General features: G+C 33.8%; 1 protein-coding gene across 1 annotated transcript in view; it reads left to right on the forward strand.

Annotated features, from left to right (window-relative positions):
• Positions 1-22901, forward strand: part of LOC129750886 (neuropeptide SIFamide receptor-like) — a 430127-nt gene that overhangs the window by 179513 nt on the left and 227713 nt on the right. The window contains exon 3 of the mRNA XM_055746036.1: positions 6077-6176. Coding sequence (XP_055602011.1) covers positions 6077-6176 — 100 coding nt within the window. The remainder of the gene's footprint in view (positions 1-6076; positions 6177-22901) is intronic.

Consider the following 22901-nt stretch of genomic DNA (forward strand, 5'->3'; position numbering starts at 1 on the left):
ATTGGAAATGTTCAATCCTCACGTAAATGTTCAGAAGAAAATACAGTCGCCTCAACGACTCTAGATTTATAGCACGCACCGGTTGTTATCCACCTCTATGAAAATTCTTGTGCTATACTCCTTTTTAATCAACTAGGCAGAGCCAGTTTCTTCCATAATGCACACTGTAATCTTAAGTTTCACTTATTGTACAGCAATGTTTATTTTGAAACTTCATATTTATACGACAGTCGAATCACTGACCGACCATACTGACTGGAGTCTCGATTTCGTTTGTTGGATAATTTTTCCAACAGTACGCAATATCGATTCCAGAGTGCGCATCGATTGATTTGAAGAAATGCTATCCCAGTTAGAAAGTGCCACCCAACTTTCGAAAAAAAACAGGCAATTCAGACGATAAAATCGTGCTAAACAGGTACCGTAAACTGGGGGAACTTTGATCACTTTTTACATTCATTTTTGAATATTTTGGAAGGGGTTGCTTTTTCGTAATACCTAAAAGCTTTAAAACCCTTACTGAGGTGAGGAGTATCAAACATGATCATTGATTGCAGTGAATTCAAACGACATTTGTGGTCATAATTAAATGTTTGTTACAAAACCAGATTTCGAGTTTCGGGGTAACTTTGATCACTTTGGTTTAAACGTATCTCAACATCTTCAAATTTATTGTTTTGATGCCATTTAGCACAGAAGGCTCAAAATATAAATAACAGTATTTTTTGTTTGGACTCGATTGAATTTTTCAACGTTTTCTTTCAAAGACAAATACTCAAAAGATGGACAATGTTGCTGCATACATTTAGGGGCAAAAATTATAAACATTTCTTTATATTTTTTGGCCTCAAAAACAAATGAAATTTTATCTTCATGCGATTCCCTGAGTCCTCGCACTGTTCCTATGTTCTTTTTTTTCTTCAAACTTAATAATTTGATAGGGTTTTTAGCCATTTTTTCTATACGAGCCTTTTCATGGAAAATGACCGATTTTTTTTTTCAATATCCAAAAATTATCATCAAATGACCATAAAAAATAACACTTTAACTAAACCCAAACCAAGAAAAAAGTGGAACTTTCACATTTGACAACCCATTTGCTTCTAAATGCTTAAATTTGATCAGGAGAGATGTTTGTTTGTGAGCCTTCAAAAACCAAGATATTTTAAGATTTTTAAATTACAATTGAAGTAATGTAAATAATCTTCTAATAAAAACCCAATTTAGCTTATTTGTAACTTAATTTATAGGCTTTCAAACGTAGTAAACAGTTTTCTGATATTTTAACTTTAAACTTAGTTAATGATGATTATCTGCAAAAATTTCATGTTGATCAAAGTTACCCCGCTGATCAAAGTTCCCCCAGTTTACGGTACATTTTTCCTACAGGGCATTTGTATCGAAAAAATGGTAGGTTCTTTTTTAATCGATACTGTAGCAATCATTGAAAGTTGTTTTTTTAGAATTATTCTCAATATCACCGAACAGCAAACATAAATTAGAAGACTTTAAGAATAGGGGAGAGTGGGGATACTTGATCCCTTTTGCTTATTTTCACCATATCATTTTGGAAAAATTTAGCAACTCGCCGTCTTTGACATTTTCTGACAGCTTGTAACTTCAAGTTTCTATGCTCCAAAAATTGGAATGATACTTGAACCCGTTGATGAACTAGAAGCATTTTCGTGGGAGTAAAAAAATTGCGATTTTTCTGAAATTAGAGGAGACATGATCCCCTAATGAAGGAGACTTGATCTTTTATTCAGGAAGCCCTAATCCTTGTAAAGCTTAGTTCTTTTAGAAATGGGACAGTTACGAATGCCTGTATCTAAAAAACCATTCGGTTGAACGAAATACTTTCTATGAAGAAAAATAAGGTAATGTTATGATCTTTCATGAAAAAATTTGAAAAAAAATATTTACCGTTTTTTGTTAAAGAAATTTCTACTTTATTCTTGCTTTCTCCCATTGGCCGGCGCACACTTTTTTCAGTCATGGTATTGATCAGTTTCTCCAACTTACACTTCGAAAAATCTATATTTTAGGTGGCTTCACCCTCCTTCTTCAATTTCTGATACTTTTTGGTCCAATACTTCTCTGGAAACTGGAAACTGGAAGCATTTTAGTAAATACAGTTGTTTCGAAATGAACAAATTTGATTATTTTTGACCACATTTTTGAACGTTTTTTTTTCGGTACCGGTTTTACAGCTTAAGAGCTTTGGAACTATCAAAAAATGGTTGTTTGAGGCTGGATTTCAATGAGTCATCACTAGGCAACACTTTCAGCTTATCGGAGAAAATTGTTTTGGACATTTCAGCGATCTACCCTTAATTTTTCGTTTATTGAAAATTAAAAATGCTGGTATGAGACTTGACTTCCTTTATGATCCTTAACCGTTGTTGCCGATCATGTGCTTCTCTCCAATGCTTGATTTGAACTTTGTGGACATTATTGACAGTGTTTGCATACTTATCCACCACAAGAACTCAGTAATTCTTTGAATAATCAACGGTTTTGTCAGCTATCAATTTGATAATGACGTATTTTCAAGGAAACTGTGCAAAATTATTTTTTTCTTTTTCTCTTGCATCGTACATATCTCAAAAACGCGTAAATTTTAAATTTTGAAAAAAATAGGTCGGATAGTACTTTTTACAGGCAACAAAATGCTGTCAAAATTTTCAATATCAAATAACTAGTTAACGAGCTATTAGCAAATGAAAGTGTCCCATTTCTAAAAGAACTAAGCTTTATAAAAATCAAACAAAACCCCAATATAGAATGTTAATTGACTATTTTGGTCATGTTTGTTCTCATTTCACAACTTATAGCAGACATGAGAAGAAAATTCTATAACTTTGTCTCAACGCTAATAATATTGCATACTTAAAGGCGCTATTTTTTATAATTAGGAGAAAATTAATTATTTTTGCACTTTTCTTCAGACAATTGTTTGATAAATATTAGTTTTTGGATAAGTATTAGTAATTTCGTAATCAGCTATCATTACGATCAATTCAGAAGAAGAATATCCGTTTGGAAGCCAATTGTACCCAACTCTAGGGGATCAATTGTACCCATAATCAACATTTTAGAAAACTTTTTCTGAAAAAAGTTGAGAGTTTTCCATTGCTTTGAAAATATGGCATTATGAAGTTCATTTTACGCTCGAACGATTGATACATTGGAACATATATTTTTTTCATAATTTTCCCATGTAAGGAACATTTTAAAGTGATGAAAAAAGATCTTCAAGTTACATTTTGTGAAATTTTTCACACAAAGTTCAATAACTCAGACAATTAGACAGACAGTTTCGAGATATAGCTAAGGAATCAAGTATCCCCAGGGATCAAGTATCCTCATTCTCCCCTACTTAGCTGAAAGATCCTTAGCGCCTTAGCTGCTATAGAAAGCTACAGTTGTAAGTTCCGCTTCCCATAATTGGTCACTTTTTCCTAACGTGTTAATGGAATATTTAATACAAAAACTTTTCTTAATCAAAACTGTAATTTTTTGTTTACACAATGGCGGTATTGATCAGTTTTTCCAACTTATATTTCGTCTAATTTGCTTGGCTGAATCCTCCTTCTTCAATTTTGTTACTTTTCGATCTTACTTCCTATCTTTTAAAAGAAACTGAGGGAAATTTAGTGGATACAGCTGTTTCAAAATTAACAAAACTTGATTGTTTTGAAGCCAGTTAAAAGCGTTTATAATGGAATTTCTGCTGGGCAAGTTGAACCTTTTTGGTCTTGTCCGTCTTAGGATAACCATAAATAAAATAAAAAAAAATCTGCTGACAAAATCTGACAGTAACGAAATATAACCATCATGAAATTGAACTTAAAGTATAGATCGTAGGTTGGAAAGGGTACATTCAAAATTAATGTTTTAAAAGGCTTTTAAGTAAAGCAACGAAAACCAAAGTTAGTTTTTTGTTTATTAAAACTTAAAAAATTTGGTATGAGCCTTGACTTCCCTGATAACCCTCGACATTCGTTGCCGATTATGTGCTTCATTCCAATGCTTGATTTGAACTTTGTGGACATTTTTTTGAATAATCAATGGGGTTTTCAGATATCAATTTGATAATGATGGATTTTTGAAGAATCTGTGTTAAATTATGTTTGTCTTTTTTTTTTTCTTGCATTGTAAATATCTAAAAAACACGTACATATATTTTGACTTTTGAAAAAAAAAAGTTCGGATAGTTCTTTTAAGGGGGGGAGGGAGGGGGGGGGGGGGTAGGGTCTAACGGGTAAAAATCACCATTTTCACGATTTTTTTCTAGAGCTATCGTTCAAACAATTGTATTCAAATTTTTTGCATTATACAAAGCATTGTTAAAAGAACATTTAGGTACTAATTTTTTCGTAGAAAAGTATTTAAAAATGAGCCGGTGACGGAGCACTTTCGAGGATGCCTTTTAGAAAACAGGATTTGCGGTGGACACTATATCTCAGCACAGAATCATCTGAAGTCAAAAAATCAGAGCAAAATATTTTTAATAGATGTTTTTCTGAACCCCAACGTTTTTATTTGACTTAAAAATTTGTTTATGAAATTTTTGTGGCTGTTTGAAGTAAAAACTACGATTTTTCACGAAAAAATCCGCCATTTTTTATCTGTAAAATCTCCCCAAAGTAAAAAAAAAAGAAAAACGTTGGGGTCTGGTAATTTATATGTAGAAAATATGTTCCAAATTTGAAAAGAATCGGATAAGTAGTTTTCAAATGACGATGTCCACGGACTTTAAAAATGTGCTTTCGAGAAAAACGCGTTTGAAGTTTCTGCTCTTGCTTTCTTGCAGTATTAGCACTGACCATACTGACTGGACACTCGATTTTGTTTTCTGGATAATTTTTCCAACAGTACGCAATGTCGATTCCAGAGTGCGCATCGATCGATTTGAAGAAATGCTGTCCCAGTAAGGTAATGCCACCCAACTTTAAAAATAAAACAGGCAATTTCTAGGATAAAATCGGGCTAAACAGGACCATTTTTCCTACAGGGCATTTTTGGTCAAATTTTTCAGGTTCGCCACCTGCCGTCGGTATTGCGAACCTGCAAAATCTGACAACAAAAAATTAGACAGAAAATCGTTGAATTTTTGTTCTAAGTGTCATGTCAGTGTGGTCAGTGGTATTAGAAAGGAGGAGATAAAGGCCTATAATTTCTACAGTTTTGCTTCAATTGACTTGAAAATTTGACACAGTATTCTTGAAATGTTTTACAATAAGAAAAAAAAATTAAAAAAATCGATTTTTTGAAAGTGTTAGACCCTACCCTCCCCTTAACTGGCAGCAAAATGCTGTCAAATTTTGAATGTCCGATAACTAGTAAATGAGCAATCAGCGAAGAAAGTGTCCCATTTCTAAAAGAACTAAGCTTTGCTCACTGTAATGATGAGCTAACGAATGTTTCTTTAAAATGCAGCATTTGAACCAATTAGAATTGATTGTCCTTCCTCATTGTCAAAATCATGCTTGAAATATCCTATATCTAACTTGGCACATAGTATGGACGTGGCATAAAATTTAATGAATTTTTAATTTACAGATTTCTATTTAAAAAAAAGGTAATCTGCATTTACCCAATGAAGCTCATTCCTTACATAAAGAAGTTTGTTGCTTAATCCCTAAAAAAAATTGTTTTGTCTTAATTATCATTATGTCATATCCTTTAATCAAATTAAACAACTCGTATGGTGATTTTCTCAAAGAAATCATGAAACAGTTATGACTTAAGTTATGAAATAGTGTTACCCGTTTGAAAAAAAAAATGATCTATAGATAATTCTGAATCAAATCAAACACCTCCTCATTTCCGGAAACGGTTGTTACTCAACCAACACATTCCACCGTTCCGTTCGCCAATCGAAAAGATAGGACTCGACTTGACGAGTAAAAAATCGAATCCATTCGACGAAACTCCATCAATCTGATAATGTTGTTGATTTCACTCTGTTTTCCCCGTCTCTCTAACCGATTTTTCACCATGGATTTTTTTTTCTCTTCTCTCCTTCCATGCTATCTGCTGCCATCCTGTAATTTCCGGCCCGGCCTGGCAGCGTGGATGCTCGGATGGCTGATGTGCAAAACGGTTCCCTACATCCAGGGCGTTTCGGTGGCCGCTTCCGTCTACAGTCTGATTGCGGTTTCCCTCGATCGGTAAGTAGAATCGAACCTGACTCGTGGTGTTCGCAAAAAAAAAATCGAAAACTGATGCAGCACAACAAACAAATACCCTTCCTCGCTGAAAAAGAAAACGAATCGAATGCGATGGTCATCGCAACTGCTGGAAAGTTGCTTTCTTTCACACTTTACCCATAAGTACTATCTTCGCGCAACTGCTGCTGCACAAATGATTGTTAGCAATTTATAAAGTGGTTCTATTTACTCGATAACAAAGAATCGCGATTCATTATTCAACTTGCCAATGTATCTTGATCCGTTGAACAAGGAGCTGTTTTTTCATTTGAGGCCCTCAGACCCAAGGGGTATAAGTGACAAAATGGTCGATTTTGAGTTATTGATGCCAAACGATTCTTCATTTTTCAAACAATATTCGATAACTTTTTCATATTTTTAGAATTTTATTTAAATACTTTTACGTTTGAAAGAAAAATACCAATTTACGAAAAATTTAGGTCAGTTATTTAGGTGCTACATTTAAGTCTTCTGAGTTAATTGCTGAAGATTCAAAAGTAAACATCGAAATCGAATACACCAGCTAGATTATCCAATTTCAGTCTGTCAACTTTGTCGTAAATATAAACTTTGAACTATACAAAAATGTTGTTCGGTCCATGGGAACTACCCAAAATCTAAATCTGTTATTTGAGCTATTTTTAAGAACAACCATTGATCAAACAATTTTTATTTATCAGCTTCAAAAACTTCAACGAAATTTGAGCAACTTAATATGCCTGAACATGCAAGAATTTGCCAGAGTGAAACAAAACCTAATTAAATAATTGTTTAATGCAAAACAAGTGCTTTTCAGCATCAAATAAGTTTAATTGAAAATCTTTAAATAAGAAAGTAAAATTTTGAACCTTCGCACTGGTCGGTAGATTGATGAGAGAAATTTGACGTTTGAAAGATTTTTTTCTTTTTTTATTCAGTCTTCCTCCCCAGGGATGCCAGGTGTTGAGGATAAAAAATCTGGGCAATTTTGAAAAAAAGTCTGTGTGTGTCTGTGCACAAGGAAGATCACCAATTTGGTACTAAACAAGAATTTTTTCGACGTGTGAGAGGGGGGGGGGGATGGGCTGTAGCGGGAGAGGGAGGGTGTTGTACTCGGGTTATTTTCGAGTTTAATGTTTATTGTTAGGAGTACGTTAAGAACTACATAACAAACACTGTTTCCTACCACGTACCATGCCGAAAAAAAAGATTTTGAATGATTGGTCCAATACCCATGAATCCAAGAGAGATTTACAGTCTAATCTGGCACTTACGGATCAAATCCGATACATGAACATTGATTTCATCACTCAATTCCAAAAGTCTGTAAAATCTGGGCACTCTGAGCAAAAATCTGGGCAAAATCTGTGTCTGACCAATATCTGGAAGAAGGGTCAAAAGTCTTGGTTTTACAGACAAATCTGGGCACCTGGCAACCCAGTTCCTCCCCCAGGAGCCAACACAATGGTTCGTCGCGTCAGTGACAGCGTTGTACTAAAACGTAGAACTTGTTCTAAACAATAGCGTTCTCCAGCGTCGACGTTGTGCTTTTGAAAACATTCGAAATTGTATCGCGTCTTGCTTCGACTTTTTCATGTTTTCAACCTACTTTTCAATTGAGAAAAATGGTATTATTGTAAAAATTTAAATACCAAACACGACAAGTATCACTGGAATTGAAAATTACATGAAATATCTTAAAAACTGAAATCTGAAATTGAAAATGACAACAAATATCTTTAAAATTTCTATTCTGATATTGAATCTGAACCTATACTTGGAATCTGAAACGTAAACGAAAATCCAAATTTATCATCATCATTATATGGCCGGCCTTCGACCAGACCGAACTGAGCACCATTAGAAAATTTAAAAACAACAGAAACTTAATCTCGAGTTATTCAAATCCTAGATCGCAAAACCGAATACGAATGATTAGAATGAATTCCTTGAATTATAAACTATTGATTCTGGGCCTTATTCTGCGAGGCGAATGAAGTGACTCGGAGTCACATTAGTCGTAGTCACGTGACTATAGTCGGGGTATTCTGAGAGGCGACTCACTCCAGGTGACTAGTTCATCGCCTCGGAGGCTTGATGTTCATTTTGATGTTCCAGAAGAATGAACCAGTTTCATCGGGTTCACCATGCGAACTGTCAAACATGTAAGTAACATTCAAAGAAGGTGGTGTGATATTCAATTTCTTGGATGACGTCACATTCATGAAGAATTTTAAAATAACGCTTTTGTTTTTTAATAACCAAACCAAATCTTGGACTCAAATAAATTAAACGATTCGAATGTGCTGTAAATCCCTGAGCAAAATTCAAATTGTATTTTGTTCTAGTTCATGTTGTGAATTGGAATTTGCATTTTCTACGTAATAAAATTACTGATTAAGATTAAAAATTTATTATCAAAAAGTTTTTTTTTGTCTTTATTTGAGAGGTTTTCAGCCGCAGGCTGGTTTGCCGCTAAATCAAAAAGATCAAAGATCGAGAATTCCAAATTTAAAGTTCAAATTCAGATTTTAAACTGCAATTTAAAATTTGTCAGATAAATTCAAATTTTTCGATAATGCTTCACATTAATTCTACATTAAGAACCTTATGAAAAACATATTTCAGATTAAATGTTAAAATTTAAAAAATCAAATTTTTTTTAAAGATTCGTTATTCAGATATAAAGATTTCAAAAAACATTTCAATCTAGGGTTTCAGATTAAACTTAACATATATTTCATATTTAGGTTTCAAAGTTCATATTCTTTAGTATTCGGAATCAAAATCTTAGATTAATATTTTTTTAGATATTTAGATTAGATTAGATTATACCAAAAAAATTTGCTATTTTTTCAAATTTGGAATTAAGTTTACATCAAATAAGGATGACTCGTTTGGCATATTAACACAAATTTAGTTTGAAATTATATTTCAAACTATTTTTTCAAATTTAATTTCATATATTTCTGTTTCAGGTTTCATAAGTTCATTTAAAATTAAGTTAAAAAAAATTCAAATCAAGATTTTTCATTTTGAAAAGACATGATAAAATAAAAGATTCAGAATAATGCGAAAATTAGTAGTTTTAATAAAAAAATTAGTTTGGGAAAGGACTAGTTTTTAAGTTAAGATTATTTAACTCCTCTTTTAATATTTCATTATTCAAACTTAGCATACTTTAGCATTACTTTAATAATTATTATTAATATGTGTTCTAAAAACTAAAAAAAAAGAAATCGTTACATTGATCGATAGCATTTATTTGTGAAGTTTTATTAAATTTTTTATAAATGTTGCTCTTTTACGTAATGAATTGAATTCATTAAATTTAGTCTTTAATAGTGTTATTTCTATACCTAGAAGAAATTTCTATATCTAGAAGAAATGATCATATAAATAAGTATGTAAATATCAGATTTTATTAAAAGTGACTATTTTTCCAAACTACTAATACATATGCGGACACAAAAATTTGGTACCTGAAAATCTAGTTATTTTCATGGATTGACATTTCGTTGAAGTTCATCCGAAATTATTTTTTCCCAACGTACGTACATACGCAGGTGATGCAAATCAAATCTTTTTCATGCACAATTTTTCACACGGGTTTCAAAATTTTAAGTGTAAACACACTTTGATTTGTTAGCTAAGTATTTTATTTTGTGTTTGCATCTATCTAAAGCACTCTAATCAACATAAACAAGCAATTTTCTGTCTGTTTAGGTACCAGCTAAATCTACAAAAAAATTATGCTTCACCTTTCATCATATTTCAATGGTTATTCATTCGTTGGCTACACGACGCGTTCATCTTGCAGCTTGCGAATGAATTCAGTGGCAAACATTTATGTGAAAAAAAAGTACGGCTGTGAAAGAGGTAATTTTTATTGAATTTAATTCAAATTTATAATATTAACATGGTAATTTTTATTTCAGAACACGTTTCTTCACACCTGGGTCTTAACGACGAAAACGACCACCACCCACAAAGATGTGGGAAGCGAAGCTAAGTGCAACAGCTGGATTGGGAGATGGCGGCAGCGAACCATTACTCTGGACGTCAAAACTATGGCCACGGTGCAGAACCCCAATCGATTGGCCCTTTCGACGACCAGGAAGGTGATCTGCAGTAAAAGCTACATGGATTTTGTAAGGTAGCGAAGCCCATAAAGTGTCTTGTGAATTGTTAAGTTTTGTGATTGGCCAATAAAATGTAAAAAAAAAAAATCCTAAAATCTAAATCCGAAATTTCTTTTCTTTCTGATTTAATTTTCAGAATGAAAATACTTTTAAGCTGAAAATTCTGATGTTATCCTGAATTAAAAAATTATAAATTTGGATTCTGGACCAATGCAGTCTTATTCTGAGACTGAAATACAAAAAACAAGACAATTGGATAATTATCGGTTATGATACCAATATATTTTTTTATACATATTTGATGAGCAATTGTTCAGTGTTTCAAGGTCAAAATTTAACAAATGATTTGTAATTCAGGTCTTCAAATTTATTTTCAACTCGAATCGAATATCAGGAACTGAGAAGTTCTGTGCACGTTTTTTTATTTACTTTTAAGACACAAACTTTCATTATAATTGAATATTTTTCATCTAAAAACATTTACTTTAAAGTTTCTGTAACAATTTCATTAAAATTTTGTCATATTGAAAATTTTAGTTTTTATTTCTTCCAAGTCACCTGCGGAATAGGTTACGACTTCAAAAGTCACTTGGCACCGACTTGAGTCACGCCATTCGCCTCTGAGAATACGGTGACAGTAAAAAAAGTTCATTCAAATCACCTAAAGTTCATTCAAGTCACGGCATTCGCCTGCTAGAATACGGTGACTCTAAAAAACCAAGTCACTTCACGTCACTCGCCTCGCAGAATAAGCCCCTCTAGCTCATAAACGGCCTAGTTGAAAATATTTGCACATGAAGTTCAAGTGTCTCGAAAAAATGGTGACGGATGGCGTTCAGTTCGGTCTGGTCGAATCCCGACCATATACGATCTCAAAAGTTTAATAAATATATTTCTTTTCAAGTATGCAGAATAAGAGAATCAACCTTCACTTGATTCGATAGATCCTTGCTGGTTCTGCATTCTGGACAAACGTCCGACTGGAACATCGGCAAAGCAGCGTCCAAGATGAGATTAAAATCGGTACAGCTGTTAACTTTCCCGGTTGCATCTCCCGCTCAAACAACAGTACTCTGCCGCTGCATCTCGGCTCATACATTCGTTCACGGCCGTTTCCTCCTGTAGGATCCCTTGAAGTTCATCGTGTTTCATCTACGGTCAGATGCCGATGCCACTCAAAATCGGAAGCCTGCGGATGATAAAAATTTGAAACCTTTGATTTGAGTTTTTTGTTTGAACGTCCTAACCTTCGCCTCCGGTTCCCTGTTCCGGTAAAGATTTGTGTAGCACCAAAGTCTGACGCTACCGGCGCTGGTTGACCGGCGTGTTGGGATGAGTTAAATTCTCCATCGATTAACACGCTTTCTGTAAGAACTTTCAACAAATCAAATTAAAACAAATTTGGAAGAAACGTCCCTTGACGTTGTTTTGTGATAAACCAACCAATCAAAACAAACTTTTGGTTGCTATGATTCTTGACGCTGCATTGTGTTGCAAAAACCGTCGGGTGCGTCGCGTCAGCGTTTTAGTACACAACGACGGCGTTGACAGCTGACGCGACGCGACGTCTGACGCGTTATTGTGTGGCTACTTTTATGCTTCTCAGTATAGCGCACACGCGTCAAAAGAAAAAAAACGAGATATCTCGTAGTTGGTCCGCAATGTGTTAAGACAGTTTTTATGAAATTTGAATTCAACTTCTACAAAAAAAAACGATGACACACCTTTTGAACTATTTAAAAGACAATTTTGATGAAAATTAACAGTATTCATTGCAATTCATTGCAGTTTAAATCGCAATTAACATGACTTTTCCAATTTTGAGCTTGAGCTTGCTATCAACTACGGTCCACCTGCGGCCCCACGGCCAATGGCATAATGGTTGCACTCCGTGATTGGTTCGAGATAATCAACATTGCACAATGAACCAATTGAAAGATTGCTGGGAACAAGCAATGCAATCTCACTGTACAATTTTGAGGATCTCCTACTTTCAAATGAACCAATAACGACGCCGGCCAAGTCCGTGTAGTCGATAGGAGGAAGGGAAGTGCAGCACATGTGATGATTTGTTTTGCGGAGACCGGCTGTACGCCATCCCTCCACAAATCTCACGCTGAATGTTTGGGGGTAAAGGTATCATGGCATGGAAATCACTATGGTAAGTGATGTGGCCATTTGAATCCTCAGCTCCTCATCCTCCTGAGTTCTATGTTTCCTATTGAAACTCCTAACAACTCCTATAGAGGCCATATACATATAGAATTTAAAAAAAAAGATAAATAAAGTATGAGCGTAAAAGTGAGATACACTGTAGTACAGTTACGATGATTAACATGAGTCACTCTTTAAAATGAGAAAAAAAAATCTTTAGTAACTAACTAGCATAAAAGCACAATTATTCATCTTGTTTTTATTTTTCATATTAAGATTGAAACCTATTTCCGAACAATTATGTTTCCCTATCTGAACTTGGCCTCAATTATTGATAGCTGTGAGAAAATTTGTTGTTTGACCACAGTCCTCACCGATATAGAAACTTTTATTCGATTTGTGTAGTATTGGAAAGACTTAACTATTCCATGTAAAATATAAGAATCTTCACTTTTGATTGTATGTATTTAAAAAAAAATTCTGCCTGACATATGAAGCTATTCAATACAGATCACGCAAGTTCTAATTCGCGAAGAGTTGAATCATCTTTAACAAAGAAATTAAAATTTCTGTGATGCAAAAAATAAGCAAATCAGTTATGCAAAATTTGCTATAATGATTTTCCACCTTGACATTAGCATTATTGACCATCTTTAATTGACCCAGGGCAAGTAAAGTAAATCTTGAATAAAGTTCTATTACCATCCCCTCACACGCTTGTAAATACTGTATGGAATAAAGAAAATACATTTCATCTACAATATTCAACGCGCACGATCTAGAGGCCTGCAACTCGTTACTCACCGATAGTCTCAATAGGAAGAAAGAAAGCACTCGAAACATAGACCTCCTTGTAAAAAAGAGGTGCATTCAGCGATAAGGATTAAAGGATTAAACTCTTCCCAACCATACGTTAGATAAATTCCTACACTTCTGTTTTCTCCCTTGCGCTCGTAGAAAAGGGTGAAATAAATAAATTAAAATGTCAAAGGAAAAACAAAGGGGACAGCGATAGAATATAATTGGAATTCCCTCACCAAGTCTAAGTAGGCTGCGTCACACTCCAACTGCAATCGAACTCGTTCAATCAAGCTTAGAACACGATTTGAATGGCCTTCATAATTCAATTCGAAGGAATTCGATATTCAAGAATATCACAACTCACACTAAAAACAAACTAAATTATGGGCTTCTCACTTCGACTATAAAAAAAAAGTAGCCAGACAAACAGACCATAAATTTTATGTTCTCGCGCACAGCTGGTTGCCAACCGCTGAAAAACTTCACACACATTCCGCGTCAAAAACTTGAAAATAAAACAACATCACTTTAAATAAATAGTTTTTCAATTGATACAACTAGCCAACAGAAGAGCGGTGTGACCCAGAACATTCACTCCTTGGCCACCAACGTTACACAACTTGAAAAAAGAAAAAACGCGGTCAGCACAAATAAAATTTTCACACACGAGAAAGGGGTAAACACGTCCGCACTCGACCGAGGACTACTTCGTTCTCTTAACATGACTTTTCCAATTTTGACGAAAAACTCAAAAACGATTTTGATAAAAACTAAGTCGAAAATTTTATCAAAATGAATTGAAGTCCATTGTTAATGATTAATGATTATGATTCGTAAATTTTACGAAAATTAATAAGACTTGTTTGTTGACATTGTTGACCAAATCTGCACAATTTCAATCACAAGATTAACTAAATTTTGATCCATACGAGAGAAAAAACGAAGTTAAGCATACTAAACTTCTTGAACCATTTGGTTTAATTTCTAAATTTGGATATGTTTTAGATACTGGAAGTATGGTGATAAATGTAATAGAACATTAGTTCATTGTTTAATTTTGAATTTTTCAGTAATTCCACTTTAGAACATTCCAGCAGAAGGCGATAGACCAAAATAATTGTCGACGATTTGGGTTTGGTACACAATGTGTAAGTTGCATCAACGAAAGTCTCATTTTTTTTTATTTTAGCATCATTGTTTTTTTTTTTAATTTTTGCCTCATTTTGTCTCATTATAGTCTAATTTATCTCACTTTGTCTTATTTCTGTCTCAATATTGTCCCCATTATATCAACATGTTTGCTTATTTTTTGTCTCATAATGTCTAAGAATTAATTAATTTTCGTCACATTTTTTTTATTTTTCTTTGTTTTAATCCAATATTTGTTTAATCTAACTATTATTGACTTTTGTTGGTCAAACTTCGTTTTATTAATTTTTGTCTCTTTTTTATCCCGTACAAGTCTGATTTTTGACTTATTTTCACCTCATTTGATGTAATTTTTGTCTCGTTCTTGTCGTATATTCAATGTTAATCTTTTTCGGTCTAAATTTTGTCTAAGTTGATTTTCATTTTTGTTTGAATTTTATCTAATTGTTTTTCATTTTAAATTTTATCTTATGCATTTATCTGTGCATTTGATTACTTTTTCAATTTATAACAATTTTTTTTAAAGATTAAAATTTTTCTTATATTTTTTCATTTATATTTTGTTTGTTTTCCATTTTTTTTGTTTTTTTTTTTCATAACTAACACAAACACACAAAAGATCTCAATGAAACTTGATGTTTCCTCGAAGAGAGTTCTTTTTACTTAACTCTAAGCGTACAACTTTCGAGGATATGATGGCTAGCACCTTTCAAATGCTAATACCACCAACCCACAGAACGTGTACTTTGTATGTATGCCATGACCAGGATTCGATCTCATGCCCGTTAACTTACAAAACTTGAAGGCTATTCTCTACGCCACGGGCTGTGGCTGTTTCATTTTGTTTTAACATTGTTGACTGATTTTTCAAATATTTGTCTTATTTTTGTCAAATTTTTGTTCTTGTTATTACATTTTGTCCCATTTTCTTTTTAAAATTGTGTTAATTAAATTTTATAGTTGTCAAATTTGTTTCATTGTTTCTGCTGTTTTCAATCTTATTTTTCTTAATTTTGTTTTTTTTAACTTTTTTTTTTAATTTTTGATTTTTTTATGCTCAGCTTCTGTCTTGCTTGACGATCATTTTACGTTAAATATTTAACGTCATTTTTCAGGCCAATGACGATCGTTTTAATGACTATGTTGATAATTATTTTTTAACGCGAATATTGGCATTACCGATAGAAACATTTTTTAGGATGAATTTGACAACACATTTTGAATTCAGTTGAATATGTTGTTGAATTCATAGAAGAAAAGAAGGGAATCTTTTAGATTGTCGTGAGCTTGAAAAAAATTTGTTCGAATTTAAAAAACTGAATGTGTCGAAAATTTTGCAAACAAAAACAAAAATAGAAACGAAAACTCTGGCACAGATTTTCACAGATTTTTTTTTGCAAATGGATCGAATAGTTTAATGAACGTTTTTTGACCAATCAGGGCGTAGTTGCGTATAAAGATGTAGTTTTCGAAAAGAATTTCAACAAAAATTTGAGCGACTAATTCAGCGACAAGATTGATAGACATTTTGACGAAAGTTTTTGTAAATTTTATCGAATTTGTAAAATTTGTCAATTTTGTCAATTTTGTCAATTTTGTCAATTTTGTCAATTTTGTCAATTTTGTCAATTTTGTCAATTTTGTCAATTTTTTCACAATTTGTACAATAGAAATGGATAAATTTCGCTGTAGCTGTACTGTTTTGTAAAGATGCATCGCGACGCTGAAGATTTCGACCAAAACATAATTAATGAGATTTTTATCCAGTTCGATTAATTCTGCGAGCTTTCCATGTTTCGTGCATCTATTTTGTAAATTTAAATCGAATTTCCCCTTTCAATCTCTCTCGTGCAATTCTGAATCAACCCGGAAGCGCATCTACCAAAATGTCAACCACATTAACCCGAATGAAAGCTATGCAGAGAATGTGGAAGCAGAAGTTCATCTTCAATTATTTCCATCAATCTTCCGGTCGGATAAAGCACGATTCTCCTACCTCGGTTGACATTGAATTTATCAACTCGACGACGACGGGGCTTATGCAAAGTTTCGAAGAGACTTCGAAATGTTGTATATTGTTGTTATAGGTTTCAGAAGTCGAGGAAAGGAAGGAAAAAATTCGCGAAACTCTAGTATTAATATATACATCCTTGCGGTCGGCTTGCGGACAATCTTGCTTGATCCCAAAAATAATTCAAAATCAATTGGAAACACGATAAGCAAAGCACCGCGTGACGACATCTTGTGCCATGTGCCATTATCCATATGACCTTGACACTTTGTGCCGTGGCAAAGTGTTCTGTCCATCTATCCATTCATTCAGCCATCCATCCATCTCATTCATCCCATCCTTTCCGGTTGGTTTTCAAATTCCATCACTTTATCACACTTCCCAATGAAAGTTTCCTAACGTCGTCGTTCTTAGGAAAGCAAAAGAGTTTCACCATTGTAAAAAAAAGTAGATATAACAAAGATGATTATGCACAAAATTCACAGTCACGAAGCCAGCCCAGTCAGGCAGGCACAAAGTACAATTTATGATGGTAAAATGCACCGGAAAAAGTGGCTTGTGTTCGGGAATGGAACAGGAACACTCGTCTGGAAAAGTTGATTGCTGCAGCGTCATGGCTGAGTGGCTGCATTCCGTCACACGCAAAAGTTACAGAAAAATGAACCGATTTTTCTGCATGAAAACTCACCTTCTAATAAGATATTTGAATTTTAATTTAAAAAATTAATCTACATAGATCCAAATCAACAAATTAAAAATCATTCATAAATTGAAAACGATATTTGAACACCATCCTGCTTTCACTTAATCTTTGTTTCATAAAATAACAAATTTATTTATTTCTTTAATTTAAACATTGTAGACTACAATACTTAAATCTTCTTAAAACTAATGTTAGCTTTTATTCTGTTGTTGTATAAAACTGTTTAAAATGCCTTTTAATTTGTTTTTTGTCCATTATCACGTATATTATTTCACTTTGGGCATTATTTTTGTACATCATTCAATAAATGGTTTGATGTTTTGCGTAGTCCTTTGTTGCCTTTGTGCATAATCCTTAGTAATGTATAAAAAAGGTGAAAAATCGTATTTCAATATAATTTTGTTTTCTTGATATACACACAATTTCCCACTGATAAAATGATTTTTTTTACAATTAATTTATTTGAAATGGCTCATACCTTTAGGTTAAGGTTGCCAGAATTTTTTCCACTCCCATCCGGGCCTAGCATTTCCGGGCATTTTTCCAAAAAAACCTGGCAAAATCCGGGCATGGATTTCAATTTTTCAAATCCAAAAACCGGGCAAAAACCGGGCAAAATTTAGATGTAATTATACATAAAAGCAAAGAAAAAATGCAAAAAAAATGAAATTAATATTTTATTAATGTAATTGCAGACTTCCAAAAACTTGTTGGAACACTTAAATATTTAAAGGTTTATAAAAGTAAAACAGCGAAATTATTTGAAACAACCGTTGAAAATTTCCATACCGTTAATCGATTTTGCCGAAACATACTCAAAAACTTTGATTTTTTTTTTGTTTCTTTGTGAAAATTGTGAAAAAATCCGGGCAATATCCGGACTTTTTTCACGATATCCGGGCAACCGGGCCGGACCGGACTTTATCGAAATTTTGCATCAAATATCCGGGCAAACCCGGATAAAACCGGGCAATCTGGCAAGCTTACTTTAGGTTTTATGGAGCCAAACTCGTTTTTCCTTACAATTGGAAACTTAAGTGTATCACTTTTTTAAAGAAGAAAAGAAAACAGAAAGGGAAAAATGAAAATAAAAAGAATTATAGACGGAGATCAATAGCTTTTAGGAAAAGGTAGATTTCAAAAATATAGTCCAAGTCAAATACAGCGAGCACATCTCTTACCGGAACGTTGGGCCGCAGCTACACAAATTGCTGCCAGCAATATCAAAACGATAGAGTATCGCGTCTAAGGAATAATGACTGGACATGAGACGGGGAAATATACGAATAAAATCCCGACTCAGGTCCAATCTATTAAACCAGGGTTTAAGGCTTACCTTTGGGATAATTAAGAGGAGCTGTTAAAACTATTTTTAACAAAAAAAAAAGAAAATCATGGATTCATTTAATTTACATAGTTTTCTGTTTCACGACATAACTCGTTGAACATGATTCCTAAAATTAGAGATGTACCGAATATTCGGTCAGCCGAATATTCGGCGCCGAATACCGCCAAAAAACCGTTAAGCCGAATATTCGGCTCACCGAATAGTTGAGCTAGGTATTCGGCCGAATAGGCCGAATAGGCCGAATAGGCCGAATATTTATTTTTAAGGATTTAAACAAAAGCAGACTTGTAAAATTATTCAACTGATGTTGGATACTTTATAAAATATCCAAAAGTAATGTTGAAGAAGCTTTAAAATAACCAAAAACTTATGGTTTCAGTAAAACATTTTAAGTGTACCCGTGTATATTTCACTTTAAATAGACTTGTCCATAAACCAAATAAAGAATTCGAGAAAAGTTAAATCTAACCGGGATGGACACATATTTTTTTAAACTTTCCGGATTTTACCTGGGTTTATTTAGATCTATTGCTAAATAAAAAAAACTGCATTGACATTAACGAATAAACTTGCTCTAAACTTTAGAGTATATTTATTCGTTAGATACGATTCGAACACTGCTGTTGTGATTCGATGAAAACTTTAAATTTCAAGTAGTTTTATTTCTTTTCTTTTTTTATGTCTGAGAATGATGCCTAGTTTCTGTTCAGATTTTCCTATTTTAATACAAGTTTTTCAAAGAATCGTTCAGAACCCATCCGTATGGATACGTGTCGTAGAAAGTATTGTATGCTTAAGGTTAAAGATCATCGTCCCTTTTGGCAACTATTTTTAAGACATCTAGCAAAAATAAGACATTCATCTAATTCGATATAGAAAAAAGCAAATAGCTTGACACCTGTTTTGAAATGTTTTGCCCCGATTTCACTGGAACCTAATCTCTTTTGTGATAAACGTCCCAGAAGCGACAAGTTATCTGATGTCAAGCTAATGGTGACATTTTGAAAATTTAAGAGATCTCTAATCTCTACTTAAAAAAGATCTGATGAATTATACATCTGGTTGGAAATAATCGACTAAAAAACATGAGGGGCATTAAGATGGCAGAAATAGAAGAAAAATGAATTTATTGTTTTGTTTTGTATTGAAAATTCAACTGAATATTCGACCGAATATTCGGCCGAATATTCGTTTGGCCGAATAGTTGGAAATGTCACTATTCGGTATTCGGCCGTTCGCCGAATACCACTATTCGGTACATCTCTACCTAAAATTCAAATGAAATGGGGGTTAATTGAACAAGCACTAAACGACTAAACAAATGAGTTGTTCCATGTCAAGTGTGCCCGCCAATAAAGTAATCTTTTCTGAAATTCGCCGAACTTGACCAATAGACTCGCTGAGGTCATCTATTATAGATATGAAATGAAGAAATGTTTTCATTTGCTTGAAGAGTAATTCTCGCGTGAGCCTTAATTACGTCGTATGAAACTTCTCAAGAATTCACAGAAAACTGCTACAAAAGTTTTCAAAAAAAAACAAACTTTCAAATTTGCATTTCACATGTAGAATATGTTTCCCAAACTACAAATTAAAAAATTGCAACTAGTTTATGTCAGTTTTTGTTTTTTTTTTCGTTATAAAACTGTTTCTTTAAATTTTGTTTCATTTGACGTAATGCAGGTTCACTCGAGAATTGTAAGACATGATTTGACAAAACTAAGTTTTCAAGAAAAATCTCATCAAAAATCTAAGTCTCAACAAATTTCAAAGAAAAAATGACTCATAAATCATTAAGAATAGTTATCTTCGAGCATTTCGTCTTTTTAAGCCGTTCCAAATGAAAGCAAAAACTTTTCTCTCAGTTTTGTTATATTTTAAAGGTGGTACGGGCAAAATTTGGTCAAGGGAAAACGCGTGTAAATCGGTGAAATCGTTTATTCAAAAAATCGAATTCAATTTCTCTTTCAAGTTTAATTAGTATAAAATTCAGGAAAAATATTCAGTTAGGTTTCCGCTTTTCCAAATCCGAATTGCCGGGCCTTACGCTTAACCCCTGCCATCAGATTTTGTACAGCCACCTTGTCCACCTTCTTCGCCGCAGAAAGCCAGTTTGCCTTGAACTGCTGCTCGTCCTTAGCAGTTTTTTTGCCCAAACTGGCCAATTGCCCAGTGTTTCTCAAATGGGCGGAGCTCTGGCGTGTTGGGAGGGTTCTTGTCCTTGGGAACCACCTGCACGTTGTTGGCGGCGTACCACTCCATGGCCTTTTTACCGTAATGGCAAGATGCCAAATCCGGCCAAAACAGTACGGAACAACCGTGTTTCTTCAGGAAAGGCAGCAGATGTTTATTCAAACACTCTTTCACGTAAATTTCTTGGTTCACAGTCCCGGAAGCTATTAAAATGCTGCTTTTCAAGCCACAGGTAAAGATGGCTTGCCAAACCAGATATTTCTTCGCGAACTTTGACAGTTTCATGTGCTTGAAAATATCTGCTACCTTTCCCCTTCCTTTTGCCGTATAAAACTCCTGTCCCGGAAGCTGCTTGTAGTCGGCTTTGACGTAGGTTTCGTCGTCCATTACCACGCAGTCAAACTTCGTCAGCATCGTCGTGTACAGCCTCCGGGATCGCGCTTTGGGAGTCGTATTTTGTTATTCATCGCGATTTGGAGTCACTACCTTCTTGTAAGTCGATAGTCCGGCTCGTTTTTTGGCTCGATGCACGGTTGTAGACGATACACCCAGCTTATTTGCGGCATCTCGGAGAGACGATTTTTTAAAATAAATTGGTAGTTATTTTGTGTAACAGAACACACCTTAAATTCCTGCGCTTGAAATGGTCACCGCCGCGTACAAAACGCTCTGATAAATGCAAAAAGTATGACTTGCCCTACTATCGCAGATTTACTTCCAATCGCACCTATCTGCAAAGTTTTCACGCACACGTGGCTGTAGGATACAGATGAGCAAGCTAAACAGTGTAGAAAATGGTATTCATTGCTTACTCATTTCTAAGCGTGCAATAAACTGAGAGTCACATGAGTGCGATGAGTGCTGAATGAAAGAGAAGGACACGCGAGAAGGACGACTAACGGAAAAACAAAAACGAGCATCTACCAACATAAATGGTCAGTCAATTGACGAATTCTCGAGACTACAGATGCTATCGGTTGTGCTTCAGAATTTGAGTATCTGTGAATCCGACAGTGGCCTTCATAGAAGTGATTATAATGATATAAATAAAAAAAAATTACCAGCTACCAGAACTTCAAACCAGCGATGTCATATTTTTGACTGCATCATCATTGTATCTCTTTTTTTTCATTGGGACTCTCATGGACAAGAATAGGACACACATGTGATACAGATTTTTGTGGTATCGCTGCTTAAAACAGAGATCTACAATGCACTCAAATGTCATACAATGTTTCACTAATTTAATGTTTAAAAAAACAACTAAAAAAACCAATCCAACATACCAAGATTTGGAAAGCCATCAGATGCATAAGTAAATTCAATAATGAGCAATCGTTTTTCAGTAATCGATTTTCGAAAATCGAAGATACTCGAATTTACCCAAAATCAGAAATTCCTACCTATAATACTGTCTATCAATATGAAATTAAATTTTAAGTAAAATTTATGCAATGAATTTGGTTTGTTTCTTTACGTGCTAATAAACGTCAATTATTATTACTCGTACTTATTGTGTGATTCAGAATTTTCATTTGTAAGTCTTCATATACTTTTCTAAAATGCATTTTGATACACAGACCTCGCTCGGGTTTTGCACGGTTCGTTTTCTGCACGGTTCGGTTTTAACATATGATCTGTATTTTAAACAATAAATACTATTGCATTTTAAAGACCAATCCTATTTATGAAAACATCATGAATATGTTTCAACGTTTTTTAATGTTGATATAATATAACAATAACTAAAAGAAGCTTTCATAAAAACTCAAAAATGACAAAATGAATGATGAAACATATGAAACAAGTAAAGCTGTAGCTCTATAACTCAGTTGACTTCAGCGAGTTGAATTCGCTGCTTGATTCTACGGCAGGAAATGCTCATCGTTCCCAGGTTATTGGTGCTTATAGTACCCCAGTTAGGGGTTCTCATTATGCCCCTACAGTGACTATTTTTCAGCTTTTTGGCAAAAAAATTTAAAATGCATTTTTAAACGTTTTTATCTACTACTAGCTAACCCAGTGTGCTTTGCTAAACCTTTCAAAATTAAATACTATTTTCATAAATTATTCAAATTTTTATTGTTTTATTGGCATTATTTTAAATCAAACTATAACATAATTCATAAGCAACTGCTATTAAATGAGAGCTGCAGCTGGAGTTTCGAATTGCAACACAAAGATAACTTAAACTAATATTCTGAAT

Source organism: Uranotaenia lowii, chromosome 3 (genome assembly GCF_029784155.1).
Source record: "Uranotaenia lowii strain MFRU-FL chromosome 3, ASM2978415v1, whole genome shotgun sequence".
Taxonomy (NCBI): domain Eukaryota; kingdom Metazoa; phylum Arthropoda; class Insecta; order Diptera; family Culicidae; genus Uranotaenia; species Uranotaenia lowii.